Source organism: Octodon degus, unplaced genomic scaffold (genome assembly GCF_000260255.1).
Source record: "Octodon degus isolate 3935 unplaced genomic scaffold, OctDeg1.0 scaffold00027, whole genome shotgun sequence".
In the NCBI taxonomy this organism is placed as follows: domain Eukaryota; kingdom Metazoa; phylum Chordata; class Mammalia; order Rodentia; family Octodontidae; genus Octodon; species Octodon degus.
Window position 1 is genome coordinate 17,182,586 of NW_004524603.1, and position 23,803 is coordinate 17,206,388.

General features: G+C 45.0%; 1 protein-coding gene across 1 annotated transcript in view; it reads left to right on the forward strand.

The window, feature by feature from the left end:
- The window catches only part of Svopl (SVOP like), a 55,352-nt gene extending 32,056 nt beyond the window's left edge, over positions 1-23,296 (forward strand). Inside the window, exons 11-16 of the mRNA XM_012514219.2 lie at positions 1,261-1,463; positions 2,386-2,497; positions 3,925-4,006; positions 7,287-7,376; positions 21,322-21,435; positions 23,217-23,296. Coding sequence (XP_012369673.1) covers positions 1,261-1,463; positions 2,386-2,497; positions 3,925-4,006; positions 7,287-7,376; positions 21,322-21,435; positions 23,217-23,228 — 613 coding nt within the window. The 3' untranslated portion in view covers positions 23,229-23,296. The remainder of the gene's footprint in view (positions 1-1,260; positions 1,464-2,385; positions 2,498-3,924; positions 4,007-7,286; positions 7,377-21,321; positions 21,436-23,216) is intronic.
- Positions 23,297-23,803: the final 507 nt, after the last annotated feature.

The following is a 23,803-nucleotide window of genomic DNA, read 5'->3' on the forward strand; positions in this document are numbered from 1 at the left end:
TTTTTATTTTTATTTTTTCTTGTGACTGGGACAAAATACCTGACACCCATAAGTTAAAGAAAGAAATTTTTATTTTATCTCACTTTGTTGATATTTCAAGGCAGGGCAGCACAGCAGAGGGGCATCCCAGAGGAGACAGTCCATGGCAGGGTGGGCAGGGAGCAGGAAGCAGCAGCAGCAGCAGCCTCCCTTTCCCTTTTATTCCATCCAGGTTATGATGCCATTGGGTGGTGCCACTCATGCCCATGATGGGGTTTCCAGTGTCTATATCCAGAGCTGTGCTAAAGTAATTGGTAGACTAATCCAGCGTCACATACCCTTAATCCAGTATCATACACCCTTAATCCAATATCACACACCCTTGATCCAGCCACTCCCCAAAGCCCCATCAATGAATCTTTGGGGAAAACATCTAGATACTAGCATAACAGCATGTTATGATACTGTATGTATAATTTTTCACCAGGATAATGCAAAACAACACAGTTGGAAACTAGATAACCGATTTGAATAGGCACAGCCCCAAACATGTACATTAGCTAAAAATGCCACGACACGTTCAATCTACAGTCGCCAGGGAATGCAGATTAAAACCAGCAAGATAAGCCCACTAGCCAGGCTATAGTGGGAAAGAGGGGCTGCACCTAGTGCTGGGAGGGATGCCATGGAGCTAGGGCCTCCATGCAGTGGGCTCTGGATCACTTGCTTTCACCCCTTTGGCAGACGGTTGGGAGGAATCTGACACAGGCAAAAGCATATATATCTTAGGGACCAGTGGTGCTGCTGCTGAGTACCCCATGGCAGTGCATACATGTGCTTCTCACGGGCACTGACACTGGGGGGGGGGGACCAGAAGCTGGACTCCCTGTGCTCGCTGCCTTTTCTTCCTCCTCTTCCTCTTCTTCCTCTTCTTCTTCCTCCTCCTCCTCCTCCTCCTCCTCTTCCTCTTCCTCTTCTTCTTCCTCCTCCTCCTCCTTCCTCCTTCCTCCTCCTTTCTTCATCTTCTTCATCTTCATGTGGCCGGCTCAGCCCACCCTGGGGGGCAGGGCTGGAGAGACATGTGGTACTTGCAATCGAACCCCGGTCCCTGCGCTTGCCTAAGCAGGCACTTTAGACTGCTGAGCTATCTTGCCGGCCCTCTCTGCCTTTTCTGCCCTGTGCCTTCTGCTTGAGACGCCTCCCTCTTTCTCTCTGCTGCTTGTTTCTCTTTCATTCTTCAGGGCTGGTGTGAGCTTTGCTGTGACGTTCTGTCCCTTCCAGGCTGGGAATCTCATTTGCCTACTATGGGGTCATCCTGGCAAGCGCGGAGCTGCTGGAGCGGGACCTGGTGTGCGGGGTGCAGTCGGAGTCCCAGGAGGTGCACAGCGTGGACTCGGAGGGAAGCCAGAGCCCCTGTTACTGCCACCTGTTCGCCCCCTCTGACTACCGGACCATGATCATCAGCACCCTTGGGGAGATTGTGTGTACGTGTCCCTGTGTGTGTCGGGACCTCTCTGCTTTGTCTGAAGCAGGGCAAGGAGGTCGCGTGCATCTTGCATCTCAGGAGATAGCGGTGAGCCTGGGACCTGGGTCCTGCCTGGCAGAACTGCACAAGGCCCCAAATTCTGCCAGTTGGCCTTGAGTTTGGGTTCATGTGGGGAAAAGGGCGGTAAAGGAGCAAAGCTGTAGTGTATAATTTTTAAGACACAGATACACGCATTTGTACACACACTCTTTAACCTCTCTGAAATGGGAATGACCTGCTAGATTTCCATCCTGTCTGTATATCAGTCCGTCCCTCCGTCCTTCCCTCTGTCCGTCCGTCCGTCCGTCCGTCCTTCCGTCCGTCCTTCCTTCCTTCCTCCCTTCCTCCCTCCCTCCCTTCCTCCCTTCCTCCCTTCCTCCCTTCCTCCCTTCCTCCCTTCCTCCCTCCCAGGTCTTACTAAGTTGCCCAGGCTGGCCTTCAACTTTGCTGTCCTCCTGCCTCAGCCTCCCAGTGCCGGGATATAGATTTCAGTTGGAAGCCTTATTTCTACTTTAGCTGACACCAAGTGATGGCACTTAAAAATAAGTGGCACTGAATTCAGTGAGAAACGGTACCCATCATTTAACGCGTAGGTCTAGCTGTCTGGCCGTGTACCGTAGAGCTCTGCGACACAGTGAACATCCTGCATGGGACATATCCCTCATGCGCACCGGGGTTCAGTGGTCCCGGACCCGTGTGGGCAGATGAGATGGAGGGAACTGTGAGTTTAAGGCTGCTGTGGCTGAGCTCTGAATGGAACATTTGAGAAGTGTGCAGGCGGCCACTGCTTTCTGACCTGACACAGATGCATCCGTGCCGGTGCTGGTAAATGCTGTTGTGTCCTGAGGTTGCAGAAACGGTCTTTACTGTTTGCCTTCCAGTGAACCCTTTAAATATCCTGGGCATCAATTTCCTGGGGAGACGACTGAGCCTTTCAATCACCATGGGATGCACGGCTTTATTTTTTCTTCTCCTCAATATTTGTACTTCCAGGTATGTTTGCTTTGGGTGTTTGAGAACATTTTGTATAGATTGAAGATACCAAAATAAAATAAAATAAAATAAAAAAATAAAAATAATAAATAAAAATTCAAGCAGGGTGTGGTGGCGCATGTGTAAGCCCAGCATTTGGGAGGCTGAGGCAGGAGGTCACCATGAGTTTGAGGTCAGCCTGGGCTGATAGGGCAAAAGAGACTCCATTTTAAAGGAGGGTCACTTAAGTTCACTTAAACTATAGATAAACTCACTCATGCACCCCTTCCCGTGTAGCTGACCATAAACTTACTCAGAGAAAACCATGATCATAACATAGGAAGAAATGGGACAACTTGGGGAACAGGGCAAACATTAAACCATGCTGCCCCATGGCAGAGAGATGGTCAACAGTGTCTGGGAAATGTGAATGTTCTTATAAAATTCCTGACAATGAAGTAATGTGGTTACTCTGGAAAACTGAAAAGTCTATAACCGGAAAGCAAAGTTCAGCTGGCTACTGACAACTTTGGGAGTCCTGACCCGAAGTCAGGGGCATCAGTCTGTCATGAGTTTGTGATGAAAAGCTCCCTTGTTCCTTCACGCTTGGTCTTTTTTTGTGTGTCATCTGCTGCTATAGGGCTACGTAGTGAGTTAAAGATCAGCCTAAACTGCATGGTGACACCTTGTGTCAAAAAGAATGTATTGTGGGCTGGTTATGGTAGGGCAAGCCTACAATCCCAGTGTTTTAGGAGACTAAGGGAGGAGGATCACAAGTTTGAGCCCAGCCCGGGCAAGTAAAGAAGACCTTGTCTCAAAGTATTAAAGAGCTGGGGATGTTGTTCAGTTGTGAAGGTCCTATGTTCTTTCCCCAATACCAAATATATCTATACTGAGCAGGTGCAATGGCTTTTTCTCTTCTTATTCCCTAGGATTTCTTTGGATTAGGTGTCATAGGTAATCGCAAAATGCTGTGCATATACTACACCAGTTTTTGTTTTGTTTTAATTTAGGACAAGGTCTACGGGGTGTGTAGGATCTCGCTATGGAGATCAGACTCATAGTGATCCTCTTATGTTCAGCCTCCCAAGTGCTGGGATTACAGATGTGCGCTGCGGGGGCGGGGCTGGCACAGCACACTTGGGATCGAACCCCGGCCACTGCGCTCTGCCTAAGCAGGCACTTTAGTCCACTGAGCTATCTGGCTGGTCCTACACCTGTTTGTAGAAGAGACTCACTGGAGCTTCCGCAGGTTTTGGTGCCCATGGGCTGGGGTCCTGGAAGCAATCACTGGCGGATGCAGAGGGCTGACTGCAGAGGGCCAAGCTATATGCCTGTCCTTCAAGACTTGCTCCCCTGGGGGCCAGGCCAGCACACATGGAGGACCAGCTTGGGGGCCCCCTTGGTCACACCCACCCCATAACTTCTCTCTGCTCCCTGTCCTCCAGCGCCGGCCTCATCGGCTTCCTCTTTATGCTGAGAGCCCTGGTGGCCGCCAACTTCAACACTATCTACATTTACACAGCCGAGGTGAGTGCTGGGCTGGGGGGCTGGGTGAGGTGCGCAAGGAGAGCTGCTGCGAGGGGCTTGGAACCGCGTGCAGTGCGTCCCTGACGCCCATAAAGTTCCAGCGATTCCCTTTCAACATCCCACTCAAATGGCATCATGAAGCTGGTCCCATGTGGATTCTTTCCTCTCCCATTCAATCTGCTGAAAGCCAGGCTCAGAGGGACAAGGTGAGACTGTCCCCTGCAGAGCTGTGCAAAGCAGCTCTTGGCCCTGTTGTACCATGGAGTCAGAGCACAGGGGTAGCAAGAGTCCCTCTCTCCTTTTTTTTTTTTTTTTTTTTTTAGTATACTTAGTTGTTGTAGGGTCTCACTATGCAGCTCAGACTGGTGGTGATCCTCCTGTTTTCAGCCTGCCCAGCGCTGGGATTACAGGGGTGCGCCACCATGCCTGGGCTCTGGCTGGTTCAGTTGCCCTGGGTGCGGGGCTGGAGCAGCCTTGAGTGAACCACGGTCCCTGCGCTTGCCTAAACTTTCCTAAGCAGGCATTTTAGTCTGCTGAGCTATCCTCCCCACTGCTTGACACCAGGTGTCATTCTTTTGTCCTTCTCCTCACTCCTGCCTTTCTTAGTACTGGGAATTAAACCCAGGCCTTCTCAGTGATCCTGTTATTAGCATTACCTTCACCGTGATCATTGTTATTATTTTGAGATAATATCTTGCTTAATTCCCCAAGCTGGGCTGAAACTTGTGATCTTCCTGCCTCAGCCTCCCAGTGTGTTAGGATTATAGGCATGTGCTACCATGCCCCGATCTCCTTTATTCTTTTGGAATATCATTTTCATCTGTCTGTTATTTGCCGCATATAGTTTACATTTGCATTTAATTATGAGTTACGCTTTATCCCTAATTGTAGAATTAATAAGTCTGTGTAAGGTACTGCTTGCGTCAGCTGGAAGTGGTCCCTCAAGAGGTGCACACCACAGAAAACTCCTATTCCTAGAAACTCAACAGTATGTGAACAGAAAACCTGCTGGGATTTGAGGTGTTCTTGTCCTTCCCTGAGCTAGAGAAGGTGGCACAAGGGGACTGGGAAAGACAGGATCACTCTCATCTCAGCTCTTCCAAGTACAGATCTGACCCACCGAAAACCATTCTAGGTGCCGGGGATATAGCTCAGTGGTACAGCGCCTGCCTGGCAAGTTGAAGGTCCTGAGTTTGATTCTTGGTACAATAAACAAAAACAAAAACCCCAAACCATTTTAGCCACAGAGAAAAGTATTCTCCTTCCCTCCCACACAGATAGAAATAGGAAATTATAAGATACCGAACTGCATGTACTACTTCATTTCCTTCCGTTGACATCTAAAATGATTGTTGGAATGAACCAAAATAGAAAAATCTGTGTAGCATGGTACATTTCTAGACTTGCATTTTGTAGCACTCGATTAAACATATATTTTGAAATATGCTCAGTTTGAGGGTCATTTCTAAGTATTTTTAATAACTATGATTAATAACAAAAGGTGTGGACCTAAAATAATAGCCCATTGTTGTTAGAGTGCAAATGACTCTGAACCTCAAGGAACGTTTCATCGATCTAATATTCTGTTCTTTGTGAACAGAACATCTCTGTATCTGAATGCATGACAACCAGCAGCCTCACTTTTCAGAAAATAAATAAAGCACCTAGATACAGCTGCACATGCCTAGCTCCCTGGGAGGCTGAGGCTGGAAGATTGCCATGTGAGAGGCAAGTCTGGGCAACTTAGTGAGGCCCTATTGCAAAATAATTTAAAAGAAGTCCTGGGGGCATAGCTGAGTGGTAGAACACTTGTATAACATGTCTGCGCCCTGGAGTTAATCCCTAGCACCGCACAAAAGAGCCCCCCATAAAGACACTCCACCCCAAGCCTTTGTTCTAGAGATACAGAGGCAGGAAAGCATTTTGCTCTTGGCTTTGACAGATGATTGTCAGGAAGAGATGGCCTGCTGAAGAGCGACACACATCGCACTACTGAATGAATAAAAATGGTTTCATCAGTATTATGCAGTATTTTTTAAAAGTTCCAAATTAAAAATAACAAACCCATTTTCTATATAAGATATCTCCCTATAATTTTATTTAATGCTTTCTGGCTTATTTAAACATCTTCCAGCTCCTATAAGAATTCAAAATCGAGCCAAGCAAGATAAAGAGCACATCTGTAATCCTAGAGCTTGGGAGGCTGAGGCGGGAGGACCACCGTGAGTTCAAGGCCAGTCTGGACCATATGGCAAGACTCTATCTCAGGGGGGAAAAGAACAGTGAAGGGCATATTAATGCAGTTTTACTGTAAATGTAAAAAAAGAAAAAACTGGCAAGGAAGTAGAATATCTAGGGTTGGGTATATAGCTCAGTGGCATAAGCACCTGCCTGTCAAGCACAAGGTCTGGAGTTCAATCCCTGGTACTGCAACATAAATAAAGTGGAATTTCCATAAGGCCCTGCAACAGTTGAGACCACTGTATTCAATGGAGAATACGGGGTGTGTGTGTGGCAGGTGCCTGGCCCTCCGTTCCATTCTTCTCGCTGTAGCTGTGATAAGGATTTCATCAGATCATTATTTCTAGGGAATTATTTTTCTCATGCAGAAGAATCATTTTTAATATATTTACGCCTCTAAGGTGGAAATTTGGTGTCAGATTCCAGAGGTTGATAATAGGTTTTTATTAATAATAATTTTAAAATTTATTTCCTTTATTTTTTGTTTGTACCAGGAATTGAACTCAGGACCTTGTGCTTGCTAGGCAGGCACTTAGGCTGCTGAGCTGTCTCCCCAGCCCCCTGTTTTTTTTTTTTTTTCATAAATTTTATTTATTTATTTATTTATGTGTGTGTGTGTGTGTGTGTGTGGCCAGCTCAGCCCACCAGGGGGCGGGGCTGACTGGCATGTGGTGCTGGGGATTGAACCGCGGTCCCTGTACTTTGCTCAACTTGTTCTAAGTAGGTGCTTTAGACCACTGAGCCATCTCACCAGCCCCCCAGCCCCCTGTTTAAAATTTAGACTCTTAAAAAAATAATAAGTAAAATTTAGACTCTTCAATTAAATGTACATTTTGTGAAAATGCTTGCTTAAGGGATGCTTTCTAAAGTGCTTATTTTTGGCTGACACTGATTGTTATAAACATTCTGAGTTGCGTACCAGAGGACATTAGGGTCTTCTGGGAACTGAGGTACTCTGGTTTTCTGAATACTGAAGCCCAGCCTGGGGAGGAAGGACAAGAAGAGGATTTGACAGTGACTGGATTTGTTCCTCCCGCAGGTCTACCCTACCACAATGCGTGCTCTGGGGATGGGGACCAGTGGCTCCCTGTGCCGCATCGGGGCGATGGTGGCGCCATTCATATCCCAGGTAGGCTGAGGGGTCTGCAGGAGAGCGAGCCCACGGGCAGTGGGGAGGAAGGGGCCCAACCCCTAAAGATGGAAGGCACAGCTCAGGATGCCTGCTTGCTTTTGAGTTTTCCGAAGGCACCGCTGCCCCTTGCTTCAGCACATTTGCATAGAGAGGGAGGTTGCTTTGGTGCATTGGTCTTCCAGCCACTTAGCGGTGTAGATAGCACTGTGGCATTTGCTCAGCTGGGTATTGTTGGGTTACGTGAAAAAGGGAGGGATGGCATGCGGGGCTGGGGCAGGTGAGTGAGTATAGGCTGGAGCCTGAGTTAGGTATCATGTTAGGTTGGTTGTCCACACTCGCGATGGTAAAGAGGCTGAAAGTACAGGGAGGTGGTGTTGGGCCAGGGCCTTGTTGTGCATGGACACACTGGGTGCAGGGTGGGTGGGATCCAGGGGATAGGAAGCTTTGGGAGGGCAGACAGCAGATATAGGGACCACTTGATGAGGATGCCACAGAAAAGGTAAGCCTGAGGCTTGGTCCTGAGGTAGCCTGGTGCCCTCCCGTTGGCTGGAGCCTTGGGCCACTGACAGCCACCTGAGTGTGCAGGCCTTGCTCCTCTCTCCCTGATGGCAAGTGTCTCTCCCTTAGGACAGTGTGTCCTCCTGCTGACCTGCGAGCTGTGCTTGTTCCCTGTGTGTGGGGCACTCCCACAACCCTCTACACCCATCCTGGTATGCCTGGCGGAAGACACTGACCGGTCCTCTCTGGGTCCCTAGCCAGGGCCTGTCATTGGCCCAGTCTGGTTATTTGTCCCTGGCTGAGCTGCACCTGTGTCTATCAGAGACAGGTTGTGAGTAGTCGCAAGTAGGAGGTGACATCCTTGGAGCAAGGGTCTTGCTATAGGAGGAGGAGGCCTCAACACACAGTTCCTATAATTTAACATAGGGATTTTTGTGACTACTAAAGATTTTGAGAGTTTTAACTTTCTTGGCAGTGTTTCCCCCAGTTATCCTAAAGAAAAAATGGGAGCTACTTTTGTCATATGCTTTTGTTTTTGAAAATTCCTTCATGCCTCCTGTTTCACTATTTTCAGAAAAGATCCCATTGATGAAAGACAGGAGTAAAATATTGACTTCCTCTGGGTGAGCAGGCCAACACCTGGCCAGTGTCTTCAGCTTGTTAGGAACCGAGTCTCTGGGCTCTCTGTCTTTTGCTGGATTTGGGTAGCAGGTGTCCTGGGGCCAGAGGCTCTGCCGAGCTGAGTGTCCTAGTGCTGCTATGGGTTGACTCCTGTTCCCTAAAACAGGGTATTAAATCTGCTAAAGGAAAGTGTTGGCACACGATTAGTGATAGTTTGAGCACTTGAATGCCTGTAGCTATAAGGTTAATATACAGGCTCCTCTAAAGATGAGTGTTTGGAGCCATTTTGCTATCAGCAACTAACTGTTGGGGGGTTGCCAGTTAGCTCAGTTGTTTAAGTGCCTGCTTGGGCAAACCCAGTCAGGTGCAAGGGACTGCAGTTTGATCCCCAGTTCCACATGCCATACCAGACCTGTCCTTAAGGCAGCCTGAGCCAGCCACAAAAAACAAAGCAAAACAAAACAAAACAAAACAAAACATAAAAAAACTTCCTTCCAAGGGCCGGTCTGATAGCTCAGCAGACTAAAAGCAGCTGCATCAGCAGAGCACATTGGCCAGGGTTTGATCCCAGCATGCTGGGCAGGCCCCCCCCCCCCCCCCCCAGGGCATGCTGAGACTGAGAGACTGAGAGTGGTGGCGCACACTTGTAATCCCAGCACTTGGGAGGCTGAAAACAGGAGAATCAGTATGAGTCCCATCTGTATAGTGAGACCCTGTAGACCCTGTACAAAATAAAAAATAACTGTAAGAGAAATAATGGCAGTTGTGAGAATGGAGTCCAACAAGACAAAGAAGCAGTGTTTTGCTACAAAGTTATTAAAGGCTCACCAAAACACAGAAGGCTCCAGAACAAGCCCTCTGCCCATAGGTCAGGGGCTGCATGAACCCTCCCACTGTTGGAAACTCTGGGAAGCCAGGCACTTCAGCCCTGGCCAGTGGCCTTAGGTCAGGCCACCCTCTCAAAAGACATGAGCCTCATACACAAAAGGAATTTCTTTCAAACAGTTGACAGTCTGGAAATTCGAGATAAGGTGACCACAGTGGCACCTTCTCACTGACTCTTGACACATGCCAAGTGGAGGAAAGAGCTCTTCTGGGGCACAGATCCCAACCCTCAGGCCTTCTTCACCTCCCCCAAGCCTCACCTTCAAATGGCCTGACACTGAGGGTCAGGACTTCAACACATATTTTGGAAGGACACAGACCACTTGGCTGGTGACACCAGGCATCCCTCGGTTCATTCCTTGGTGATGGATGATGTGGTTCTGCCTGCGGGTGGCTGAATCCTCCTGGTATCTGCCTGTCACCTCGGTTTGTGGAGCAGGCTCTTCTCACCCAAGCTTGTGTGGCTACAGTGTGCACAGGGTTGCATAAGGCAAGTAAGAATGCTCCCTGGGGGCAGACTCAACAAACAAGTCTACCATCCAGAAAGAAGATCAAGAGCATCCGAAGTCTTTCAAGAGCATCTCAGAGGGATGTCAGTGGAGCAATTCAGTCATAAGATCGTGAATCTCGCAAACATCTGATATGGCAGCTGTCCCAGTCTCCTCTCTTCAACCTTCTCACTCCACCCAAGTAGAGCAGAACCAGCACTTCTATGGTTCCTATGAAATTCTCTTAAATCTCTTCTCTTGAGCAGCTCTTGTTCTAACTGAAGTCATTCAGCCTGAGATATTTCTTTATTAGGATTGAGAAGGAATCAGGGTAAACAGAGGATCATTGTTAGGAGAGAAAGAGGTTCCTTCACTTAGGATCCTATTTTGGAGAATCATTCAGGAAATTTATCGTGGGAGCAATTTCTACCAACTTTAGAGAACTTAGTAGTTCTGTTACAGTTTGTTAAAACGCCCACTCCTTCTACATATACGTGCATTTGGTAAAACAGAATTAATAATTATATCCCAGGGGCTGGGGATGTAGCTCAATGGTAGAGCACTTATCTAGTGTACACAAGGCCCTGAGTTCAAGCCCAAGCGCTGCCCAAAATAAACCAAAAAACTCAACTGAAAATTTGACATCTACATTGTGTTTTAAAGAGATCACCCTTGTTGCTATAGATTGTGAATTAGAAGGCACTGTCCTCGTATTAATCTGTTTTTCATTACTGTAACAAAATAATCAGGGCTGGGTACTTTATAAAGAGAACAGCTTTATTTGGTTCACAGTGTGGCGGTCTAAAGTCCAAGACTGGGGATTCCCATAACATCCGGGGGAGATCACACTGTCATACAAGAAGTGCAGGAAGTTAGGAAAGTTCTTATGGTGTGTTCTGAGGCCACACTCCCAGGTCACCCCAGGACTGACCGCAGATGCAACCTCTTAATTCACCATGGTGAGGGCCAAGCTCCAAGTGAACGAGCCCTTGGGGAACACACTCAGGACACAGCAGCCCCCCAGCTCTTTTTCTTTGCAGTGGTAAATGAGTCGAACAGGATCCCAGTGGTGTGTGCAGCTGGCCCATGCTAGCTGGTGGCTCAATTTCTAGGAAGATTTGCAAGCTGGTTAATGCAAATTGCAGTTTGAAATTAGCCACAGTGCTAGGTTTTGCACCATGGAAGTGGTAAATGCTCTAAGCGAGGGTTGTGGGGAACCTGTGGGTGAACAGTTGGTAGCCCAGAGCCATGGGGTCCTGTCCTCAAGAAACTTACTTTGAAGTTGGGTACTTGGTAAATATGTAAAGGATTTAAGATAATTTGAGATTGAAATTAGTGCTGTGGAAATGTAATCATGAGTAGGAGGGGTGACAGGTTTTTCAGGCAAGTGCTCTCGGAGGTGACGTCACAGTTGGAACCATTTTATGAGAAGTTGCTAGTAGTGGTGGACGGGAAAAGACTTTCAAGCAGGGTCCCAGCAGCTAGCTACAAGGGCCAGCGGGCCAGAGGTTGGGGTGTCCCAGGAATAGGACTCCAGGCAGAGGGACAAGGGGGGACAGAATGTGCGTCACGGATGTAAGGGCTGTGGATTTTATCTCAGGGCACAGGCAGTAGGTTAAGGGTTTCAGCGATAATTTAAGTAGTATTAGTGGGTTGGAGGCAAGCAAAGTGAAACGCCATTCTAACAAGACACAAAGCAGATTCCAGAGAATACTTTTCCTCAGAGCACAAAGATAGAGGAAACGACAATAACTGTGATTGCAGAAGCTCTTGCTGAGCCCAGGCTTTGCTGTCCTAGCAAGTGTAACCTTTCCCTGGAGGGCGGAAACCGGCAAGTCCACACATAAGATACTGCAGAACGAAGTTAAGAGGAGTCAAAATCCCGTGCATTCAAAATATTCACAAGGGAAGGTTTATGTTAATGATTTTTTTTAATGGAAATTCATTTTATAATGAATTTAGGGAAAAACTGGACCTTGTTGAAGATAAAGCCTGATAGCATGAAGTGGTGAGGGCATTTCTTCTAGGCCTTTGGCTAAGATGAAGGGTCAAAGGGCTGGCCAAATAGCTCAGTGGATTAAAGCACCTGCAAGCAGGCGCAGGGGCCAGTGGTTCGATCCCTGGACCTGCCGTGCCGGACCCGCCCCCGGGGACACGCTGTGTACGGCAATTGAGACTGGGCGTGGTGACGCCCGCCTGTAATCCCAGCTCTTGGGAAGCTGTACACAGGCGGATCACTACGAGTCTGATCTAGTAGCAGCACCCTGTAGACCCTTGTCAAGTGCAAAGGCTGATTTTCGATTAGTAATGCCTAACAACAGGATAAAAGCCAGTGTGACCCAAATGCCCTGGCACAGATGGAGGTAGGGCTAGAGGTAGTGGCGGGTGGAAGGGGAGGAAAGAGCAGGGACTTCAGTGGAGTCAGGGAAATAAAAACAAAATTCACAGACATTCCTAAAGAGGCACTGGCCTTCACAAAAGCCATCTAGGCCCGCGTTGGCGACTGGTGGGCCATTAAGGGAGTGCTGGTCCTCCAAGAGTGGCAGCCCTAAGCTGTTCAAATCTTTAGGTCAAAGCTGAGGCCTGGTAGGGAAAAGGGCTCAGAGGCGCCCCCCTGTGGTCCAGTCAAGGAAAGAAATTATGTCAGTGTTGGATATGGTTCTCAAGCATGCTTGTGTGTAAAATATTTTGAGTCATGTGTATGAGGTTTGTAATCCCAGCACATGAGTGGCTGAGGCAGGAGGATCGCTGAGAATGCAAGGCCAGCCGGGGCTCCACGGCAAGACCTTATCCCAAAGGTGATTTTGGGCACACAATTTGTTTTTTTTTTCATTCTCTGCTGAAAATACACAAGGACAAAATTAAAATTTTTCTAGTATTTCACTACCTGGAACAAAGATTTTCATGAAGCTCCTTTAATATATATATAATGTTTTGTTTTTTTTTTTTTAGAACCGGGGATTGAACTCAGCCGCTTGCACTTGCCAGGGAAGCGCTTATTCCACTGAGCCATCTTCCCGGCCCCACTTTAATATCTATGTACATGAGTATAAATATACAAATCCATTTTACCCCAAATATGATCATTCATGTGCTTTTTCAGTCCCCAATATGTTGCAGAGATTTCTCATGTCCACAAATACAGAAATCCCTGTGTAATTTTGAAAAATATTGGAGATACATCTAAAAGTTACTTTTCAATGATTTAATCCTCTATTCTTTGGCAGTTTTGTGCTGATACTGTTTCTCAGACAGGGTCTCGCTATGCAGTTCAGGCTAGCCTTGAACCCAGCTGTCGTTTGGCTGTCCCGGCATGCAGTAACCCTCCTAGCAGTTGGTCTGGTGGTAAGGGTTTGCTTTATCTTTCTGGTGCACTATGCTCCTGTCCTGTTTAAGGAGCTTGATCCAAACCCTAAAAGCCCACAGGTTTTATCAGTGTTGTTTTGTTTTGTTGTCTGAGACAGGGTCTCTCTCTGCAGTTCAGGCTGCCCTTGAGCTCCCTTTGTAGCCCAGCCTTGACTCTAACTTGCAATGTTCCTCCCAGCTCAGCCTCCCCAGTGCTGTGGTTGCAGGCCTGGATTGCATCAGTCTCACAGGCAATGCTTGTCAGCCCTTTGTTATTGTAATTACTGGTTTTTATTCAGGAATAAAAATTTTTTTAATGAATTCTTTATTTGGTACAGAGACTTGCTACGTAGCTCCAACTAGTAGTGATCCTCCTGTCTCAACTTCTCCAGTGACGGGATTACAAGCAGCTCAGCACAGAGCTGGCATTTACGGTACTGGGGATTGAACCCAGGTCCTGCTTGCCAGGCAGGTGTCCAGACTGCTGAGCTATCTCCCTAGCCCTGAATGCTCTTTTCATATTTGATTATTTCACCTTCGTTTCAGGTTGCCTGCCTAAGTACCTGCTCCTTTTCCAACGGTTTGTTTTCTTAGGGCTTTTGCCTGAGCTACATCTGCAGAGCCCTACACTTTTTTAAAATGTTGAATACAGGTCCTCACTAAGTGGCTACAATTCCCCATGCTGGATTCTTGAATTCCCCATGATCCTCTTGCCTCAGCCTCTAGAATGCTGGGATTTTAGGGGTGCATGACCACACCATTTTGCTCTTTTTTTTTTGCATTTTGCAAATGAGCTTCTGATTTTTTTGTTGTCTTTTATTCTTGGTCATGCTCTCCATTTTTTGTGCATGAGCTTCTAAGTTCAGAGACAGTGAAATTTATCAACATTTCCTTTCATATTTGATTGGGATTATGAAAATACACATTCCTCTATTTTTCTGTGACCCTTTTTTTGAAATGGGAGGGTGGCAGAAATATGAACTTCCTGAGTGTGATATACACAAAGAAGGGTCTAACTCAGAACTGTCCAACTTAATGATGAACTTTCTCACAGTGAGCACATCCAAGATTTTAGCCCAGAAATCCTGATGTGCCCTCTTCAAGCCCCCAACAGAGGCGAGAGGGCCACTGCAGGAGACCTGACTTCTCAATGGCAGGCTGCTTCTCCAACACTACTTACTGAACAATTTACTTTTTACCTAGGATCTAGGAAGGTCTGCTTGCTTGTACAGTATTCCCATAACCATTTGTCTGTTTTTGACAGTTTTTGTTTTTAGCTTTTCACACAGGGTCTCACTTGGCAGTTCAGGGTGGCCTTGAACTTACAACGTAGCCCACGCTGGCCTCAAACCCGAAGCAATCCTTTTGCGTCACGAGCCTCTCAGTGCTGGCATTACAGGCGTGCATCAACATGCCCAGCTCTATTTTCTTTTTATTGAGTTATGTTTTTATTATTGTATTATCGTTATTCCAATGTTATCATACCTTTTATTTTTATTTTTAGCAGAACCGGGGATTGAATTCAGACCCTTGCGCTTGCCAGGGAAGCGCTTATTCTACTGAGCCATCTCCCCGGCCCTATCATACCTTTTATATTTATTTATTTATTTACTTACTGCTTGATGAATAAGTTTATTGGTCTTTATCTGAAAAATCTTCATAGAAATTTGGTTTAACTCTCAGCAGCACACTCCTGAGCTGAGGAAGCTTGCCTTCTTTTGAGCTACTTGATCTTTCTTCTGGGCAAGGGACATTTTGGGATGGTTCCACCTCTTCTTTTTAACTTCTCTTTGGCTTCTTTTCATAGACTGGACTCTCTTATATAGCAGCATGAGCTTTCTTATACACCTCCTCCATCATGTCTGGAGTTACACTGTTCTTCATATACTGAGAGAACTGTTTCTTGTAAGCATCTTCATCTTCTTCCATTAGGTAGCGCATAGAGTCTGCGACATTCTGACCCATGATGTGCTTCCGATGTACTTCCGCATTAAACTCCTTGCTTTCAGAGTCATAACCAGGGAATTGTTTGGTACTGTGAGGGATAGACAGGCCTCCATCCACAGCACCCTTTAGGGCTCCAAAAACTTTATTGTTAGTTGTAGTTCTGGCGAGGCCTGCAGCCAAGTAGCAGGTGAAGGCACCAGGCTTGCCATCAGTGCTTTCCACACTGTATTCATCCCCAGTCACCTCCACCTGGCCTTCATAGATCTTATCCATGCCAAACCTATTGAGCAGCCTGCGGGCCAGCAGCAGGCCAGTACAATATGCTGCAGCGTAATTTGTTAGGCCAACTTTCACACCATACTTTGGTAGTTCATGTGCATATGCTGCACAGACTATCATATCCCCTTCAATACGGGCATAAGCAATCTGACAAATGATCTCTCTTTTAGTTACACCAACTATCACCCTGTATTTAGGTGTGTTGTACTTATTTTTGTCCTGTATTACCAAGCGTTTCCTAGCAAATTTTGCCCTCTTGTCATCTTCTAAACTTCACTTGGTATCTCTTAAAGTAGTCCTTATTCTTGACAACCTTAACAAAACCCATCCTGTGTAATATAGACCCGCATCTGTGGCCCTACACAGACCTGCAGGCCAAGCAGCACCACAGGGAGAAAAAGCCTATCATACCTTTTAAACAGTTGTTTATAAACATCTCATTGTTTTGTCCTCAGATACATGTTAAATCATTTAGTTCTGTTGTGTCTTGTGTGTGCCCAAATTCTATGATCTTAATCACTGATTAAATGTATCAGTTAATTTAGGAAAATTTTTTTCTTTTTTAATTTCTATTTTTTTTAAACATTTTTTTTTGTGTGTGTGTGTGTGTGTCCAGCTCAGCCCACCAGGGGGCGGGGCTGGCTGGCATGTGGTGCTGGGGGATTGAACTGCAGTTCCTGTGCTTTGCTAAGCTTGTTCCAAGTAGGTGCTTTAGACCACTGAGCCATCTCGCCAGCCCCTAGGAAAATTTTTTTCTTACAATGTTGTCTTCCTAAGAATAACTTTGTTTCTTGTCCCATTGCCCTTCCATGCTCCTTGCTGGGATTTTATTTTCTTCAGATACAGCCTGCGTAGTTTTGTAACACAAAACCCCAGCTACCCCGACCCTAGCCAGTGTACCAGTTTCTTAGTTGCCCAGGTAACAGTTCTCTTTTCAGTTCTGGTTGCTCCTGTCTCTTAGCAATGGCTGGTCACCATGCTGCAAGCCAGAGCTGACAAGCCACTCTGCCTCTGTACTTCCTGCTTGCTTATCCCATCTAAGCCCTGGACCATCAGAGATCAGGGCCTGATAGTTGGGTGATGATCCTATCAGTGCCCCACAGCATCCAAAAATCTGCCTCCAAATCCTGCGTGTGCTACGTATCAGCTTGCCATTGCAGTTTAAATTAATTCCTAAGCATTTTATAGCTTTTGCCATAATTGAGTAGATTGTTTTCAGTATAGCTTCTCTTAACATTCCTTGTCTGTTGACTTCTAACTACTCAGTGTATTGAACTTCTTCCGTGGCTACTCCTTGGAATCTCCACGCCCGTGATTGTACTGTGTGGTTCCAATGTCGTCTTCAAAATGGAATGCCCCTTGCTGCATCTCAGTACCTCCCAAACAAGGCCCTGGGCTCATCGTCCTCTTTCAGGCCAAGCCCCTAAGAGGCTTCGCTCTCCTGATATCCTGGTTCCTGCAGCTACAGGGTCCTCCAGTGAGGTGAGGCTTCCTGCCTTGACCTCTGGGTTGCTAGGGTTACAGATACACACTCTACACCCAGCTCTTTCACATTAACAATTCCGTGCCTTTTCCATTTACTTATAGCTAGGTTTTATTAGTTTATTTTTTGTAAAGTAGTTAACAACTGGACCTATTTTATTTTTGCAATTTATTCATTTGGGTTTTTTTTTTTTTTTTTGGTCTTTCTTTTGAAGTAATTTTTTTACTTTTATTTTTATGTATTTAGTACAGGGTCTACAGGGTCTCACTACACAGATCAGACTCATACTACTTTTTTTGTTTTCCTTTTTGGTGGAACCAGGGATTGAACTCAGGTCCTTGTATTTGCCAGACAAGCACTTATTCCACTGAGCCATCTCCCTGTCCCCAGAGCAGACTTACAGTGATCCTGTTTTCAGCCTCCCAAGTGTTGGGATTATAGGTACACGCCACCATGCCCAGTCTCAATTGCCATCTCAGCGCACCCCAGGGGTGAAGTAATTTTTTTAAAGGGCAGAATATATTGGCAAAAAGTTTTTAAGATCAGCTCTTTAGCGAGTAGCTCTCTGTATTTTTTATATTAACATTTATAGTCATTTAAAATTTCTGAATATAAAAATATAGTGGCTATAAAATTTCAAATACAGAAATGTGTAAAGATTCCCAGTAATTCTGTTGGAGATAACCAATTAGTAGTTTTGAGTATATTTTTCCTGTTGCTTTTCAGTGCGTGTTACCTGCATCTCTACCAGTAACGTACATGCAGGTTTGTGTATATACACTGTGCCGTATGCACATAGAATAGCTATATTTCATAAATATGTGCTTACCCATATATTATGGTCAGCATAGAGGCAGATGGATACCACCCTCATACCTGATTTGACAGGTGACATGGTGTCTTCATCAGAGTGCAAAAATGGCTTCTTAAATAACTGAGGTCTCTAGCGGGCAGAAAAGTCCTCTCAAGCAGGTCTGAAAGATTAGGCAAAATCTGGCAAGCACTAGGACCTCGCTGTGAAGCAAATATCAGATGGAGTCAGACTCCATCTTATCCTCTCTCCACCCCTGTGATGAACCATATAGCCATACACACTCACACACACACACTCTAGCTCTTTATAGCTACATGTCGCCACTGCAAATGCCTTTCTCCTTAACACACTGTCGACATGTGGTCAACCTCATTCTTTAGGAGCGTAGGCGTCCATCGTGTCGAGACTCAACAGGCATTGCCTCGGTGATGGAACTGTTCACTGTTACGCACTTTTCACCACTGTGTACAAACAATGGGATGCCGGAGGTGTGTACCACATACCTAGCTAGGGACATGTGCCACTCTGTAAAACTTTCAATATGGTCACTGAGCAATGTTTTTGACACTGCAATCGTTTCTACATTACTTGTCACCATTAGGAAATAACTTCAAACAATACTTATTATTGCTAGGGGAAGGAGACCCTGTACTGAGACGTGGCTAGGAAAGGAACACTAGGAAGAGCATGGGATGCAGTAAGGGAGCGACTCCAGAGATGTCTGAGGAAAATGTCCAATTTTGTAGAGGACTGTTGGGTTTTTTCTAGGCCAAAAGGTGTGTATATATTTTAAGCCAACTTTTAGTTGGGGGTGTGGAGGGGAACACCTGTAGTCCCAGCACCCCGGGAAACCCTGGGTTCTATCCCCAGTGTCACACAAACTTTTGTCAAACTATTTTTATATTTGCACTCCTTAATTATGAGGTGATAACATTTCCTCTGGGTATACACCCAGCAGGGTTCAAGGGTTCATGCATCCTAGGACTGTTCTAGTTTCTAATAGGTTTAAAAAGCTCCGTACTTTTTAGCATAATGGTGCCCCAGCCTGTATTCCCAGCCACCTTATAGAGGTTCCCTTTTTCCTGTCTTTACTGGAAACCCCCTGCACCCCCGTGCTGCGCAGTGAAAACAGGGCCTGTGTGCCAGGAAAGCACAGCAGTTGAGCTACACCCAGACCCCTCTCTCTGCAGCTGAAAAGTAGCTCTCCTAACTGGTGAGAGGGCCTCTTGTGGTTTGCTTTTGCATTCCCTGACTTGGTGATGGCCTCAACCTTAACATGCCCGAATGTATCCCGAACAAGTTGTGTGTGTTTCTCTTCGTTACCATCGAAGGGAGAATAGGCACTTAAACCTTTATCAACCTGGTAGGCAGTAAATTACATCTGGCCGTCAGCTCTTGCAGTGTTCATTATTAGTGAAGTTGAGCCTCTTTCATTATCCACCTTTTGTAGAATTGCTTATGTGATTCTACGTAAGAATATGTAGATGAAGTTTTTACAGGACTGCATCTCTAGATAAGGTGCAGTCCTGTAAAAATGGAATTCTCACTAAAATAATCTAATTCTAATGGAAGTCAGAACCCGAATAGGGTTTCTGGAATTTGAGGAAGCAAATGATACTAAGATTGATTTGAAAAAAATCAACATGTAAGAGAAACAATGGAGTGGGGAAACTGGGAGGGTGGAGGGAGGGTTATTACCCTAACCATTTAACATGAATTTATAGGTCTCGGCACTGTAATGTTGGTGCCAGAGTAAATTCCAGATGTTACCTATGTAAATTGGGTTGTGTTCTGATTTTACCATTAGCTACTACTCAGAACTTGTACTTGCCAATAGACAGTGAAATGGGAAGAAACTGTTCAAAAGGTAAGAGACACTGTGATGGGGGAAAGAAAAGGGAAAATTTATAAAAAGAAACACACCCACATCTCGTATTTAAGGTAGTTATACCACTCCATTCACTGAAAAGGCTTGTGCTAATATTATTTGGACAATTACCCATCTCTTGTTCTGAGTAACTAAAGATAACCATATACAATGTATTATTGTTACTCTATTATTTTGTTTTTGAAATTTTGAATTCTCTTTAAAACAACAAAAAGCATACTTGGAAACAAGAGCAACTGACTTTGGTTAGCTTAGGAATGATTTATTAGCACAGTATTCAGCAATGATATACAGGACTACCAGAGTCGCTATGAAGCAGAGCCCTATATCCTAGGAAAGCCAAAATTAGGCACTTGCAATCTCTGGCCATGGTTGCTAGAACTGTGGGACCTAAACTCAGCCATCAGGGCCTTACGTCACGAGGGAAGAGATAGTTGAGGGTTCATTCAGGTGGTGGTTGGGAATTCGGATCCAGTAACAGAGGGGGCAGCGATGGCCATCTAGATCCATGCCCTATTTTGGCATGGTTTGGTCTTAGTTCAACCAGTTACTCTCTATCCCTCTTCTAAGCCTAGTTTCCTAAGCTTCTCTTTCTCAACATACAATACAAAGTCTTGGTTAGGAAAGTTTATATTTTGGGAAATGAACCAGAATAGGGTCTATCACTTTCTAGGTCAATAACAAATAATCAGTGAAGCTAATATTAGTTTGTTTCATAAGTACATTTACCATTTTAGAATGCAGTAAGCTCTTAAACTGGGTATCTTCAGGGAATGTAAATGGTAGTAATACTAAGCTGGTTGTCAGATACCTGTATGTGAATCTGGGTAATAAATACTAAGACAAATCACTTAATGTAGGCTCCTCTGCAAAGTGAGGTTGGACGGGATAGTTTCTAGTTCTCTCCAAACTGCAGTCTTCTGATTTTAGAGTGCCTTGCTGTTACTTCAGAGTGAAATGTCCTTGATAACATTAGCTAACAAAAGCTAGGCTTGGTGGTGCATGATTGCAATCCCAGTACCCAGGAGGTTGAGGATCACCATGAGTTCAAATCCAGTCTGGACTACATAGTGAGACCCTGTCTCAAAAAGATTGGTTGAAAACTATCAAGTGCTTGACTATTTGCAAGTTTGGACACAGTCATAGAGAAAGTGATGTATCATGTACAGTGTCTGAATTAACTATTATATAGTGAAAATATCTGAGACAAAAGATGTAGATAGGAAAAGTGTATTACAGTGGAAAAATAGACACTAACTAGTAAGTTCCAAGTGTCACATTGAAAGACAAGCTACATTATAATAATCTTTTCAGACTCAAAAATGACACCTCTGCCAAATACCTCTTTCCATTGCATCAGAACTCAATGCAGACAATGAACTGGCAGACGTGTCACCAGGTGTGGTGAGATGCTAAAACTGATGCACTGGTATAAGGAGTCGAAAAATGCCATTCCCAGTTGTTTGGATATTGAAATTTTCTCTGAGAGGTCTAGCAGGTATGTAAAGGAAAGTGTAAACTGGCCAGTGCATATTAATGCCAGTCACACAAAGCCCTATATCAGCTGGCCCCAGCAAATCCATGCCAGGAATTCCTACCTTACAGAATGGCATTTGCAAAGTAACTCCTTACTGTGATATAAGGGACCAGGAGAGGTTTGGGACACAATGGAGCCATTTTCCTCCGACCTGCAGGTTCTTATGAACGCGTCGCTTGTGGGAGCCCTGTGTCTTTTTGCAGCTGTTTGTGCTGTGTGCGCCATTTCTGCATTTACTCTTCCCATCGAGACCAAAGGACGGGCCCTACAGGTAAGGAATATAAGGAACATGATACCAATTTGGCATGTGGGTATCCTTCTTTTAAGCAGAAGTAGCACAATTGTGGGTTTTAAAAGAAACATTGCAACTCTGGTCTTTCTTGCATATACTAACTATGAGTAGCACTGAGCCCAAAGCAGTAATTAGCGCCACACCTTCTCCTGGGCAAGGTGGAGTCTGGCTGATGACCAATGTGATAACAGGTGCTGAGGCCCCCGCACGCTGTTGTTCCCACTTTCCTGCACTGCTCTTAGGGTCACATGGCCCTCACAGCCTGGCTTATCCTCCACTCCCCCTGTACTTTTGCTAAGAGTACAGTCAAAGGCTTCAGCATGGTTCCTGTTGCTGCCCATTACAGTAGTTAGACTGCTCACATAAAAAAGAAGTCTATACTATGGCAAAATTGTAAGGGGGCCTTCCTGGTTTTTTGTCCTTATAAATGGATTTGGTGAAGAACAGCCAGCTCGGCACTGGTGTTTTCCTGCCTTAAAGCTTTTGGCTTGAACACATTGGCAAGCGTCCAGGGGAGATTAGCTGAGGCTACTGGCCTTGTAACAGCCCCGACTCAGCCAGTAGCCTCAGCTAATCTCCCATCCTGCTAGTAAGCGGTAGACACAGGAAGGCACCATTGCATAGGCATAAACAGCAGCGAACCAGGTGGCTTATCCAGGTCTTTTCTTTTCTCTTGTTATATCACAATTTAGGTGATCTGTTATATAATTATGAACTTAGGGCTTTGTCTTAATTTTTTTCTTTGAAGGTGACCTATCACTGAATGTTTTAAGTCAGACAATGAGCCAACTCATAATCCTTTCACTGAACATCAGAAGGAAGCATATTGCATCCTTCACATAAATACCTGTGAAGGGCACACTAGTATGTAAAGGTGCTTCATCTCCTAGTTTTCTATTCCCTTCCAATTTTTCTCAATGCTTTACACAGTATTATAAATAACAGTTCATATAAGAAATGGGAGTCATCTGTCCATGTAGCTTAGATTTTGGATTTTTTTTTTTGTACCAGTGATCGAACTTTGCACTTGCCAGGAAGGTGCTTGTGCCACTGAGCTATCTCCCCTGCCCTTGAAATTTATATTTCTAACTGAAGTCATACCTACCTCTAAAGGGCTGGTCCCATTTGACTAGATCTTGGCTTTAAAGATATGGTACTTTTGCGTATTTGTTTACAGCTCTTTTCCTCTCATTTTCTGAGAACCTTAACATGTAGGTCCAATAGCTAAGTACAAGCACACCTAACACAAGCACCTCAGCATTGTGAGCCTTTACCCTATAGAGGAAGTCCCTGACTTACGAACGCAGTTTGAGTCTTATACGGTATACCTGTGAAAGTCCAAGTCAGGGACTGACTGCAAAGTTTTTGGAAATGTTTCTAAGAACGTGTCAAAGTTTTAACTTTAGCAGTAGAGTGTACTCCAGTAATTTTCCTGGACAAATCAACCTAGTGACCAATTTAAACAATGTCAGTTCTACTTAACTACTCTAAGAGATTTAATGTGTAATTCAGTGAGTCATGAAATAACGTGTGTGCATTTTTAGTGGGAATTTTTCTAAATCTCTGCAATCAACTATATTTTTTAAAATCAACTATAATATTAAATTATAAAACAATTGCATTTCTTGGCACACTGAAGTGCTGAATCTTCTCAAATTTTATTAAAGGACCTTCTATTGTTAACAAATTGCTAGTGTTAGGTGGTTATGAATTCTTTTAAAGGCCTTCTAATTGATCTATTACCTTTTTCTCCCCCACAGCAAATTAAATGAAGACCTACAAAGCTGGATCTACCAGGGGAGATTATTTTCATGGAGCTGTGGCAATGTTTTAAAAACTTGCTTTTATTTCTCTATGCTACTTGGTAGTTAAATACCATCACCTGAGGGGGAGATCAACATAAACTTTTACTATAAGATATGCTTTAGGACTCAAAAGGTAGTAAATGGATACTGTTGAAGGAAGGTGGCTTGTAACTAAGAACAAGGCTGCTGTCAATAATTCTTTCAAACTCACTAGTAGAGTCTAAAATTAACACGTTTTATGGAGAACTGTTCATAAATGCTTATATTAGTACATCTATCAAGAAGCTATGAATAAACTCCCATCAACTACCTATTTTTACTTAAATATCCTTATTGGGAGGGAACTTTGATTACCATATGTGATAAAAATTAAAGAACGCAGCAAGCCTTCCTGCATTACAACCGCTTTCGTGCTGAGCCCCATCTGGACAGGTGTGCTGCAGAAAGACGTTTTACCTCGGTGCCTTCCCACGTACAGCTCTATCGAAGTTGGGGAACTCAAGGCTGGCTCACAACCAATGAATGTTTTGTTACTGAACCAT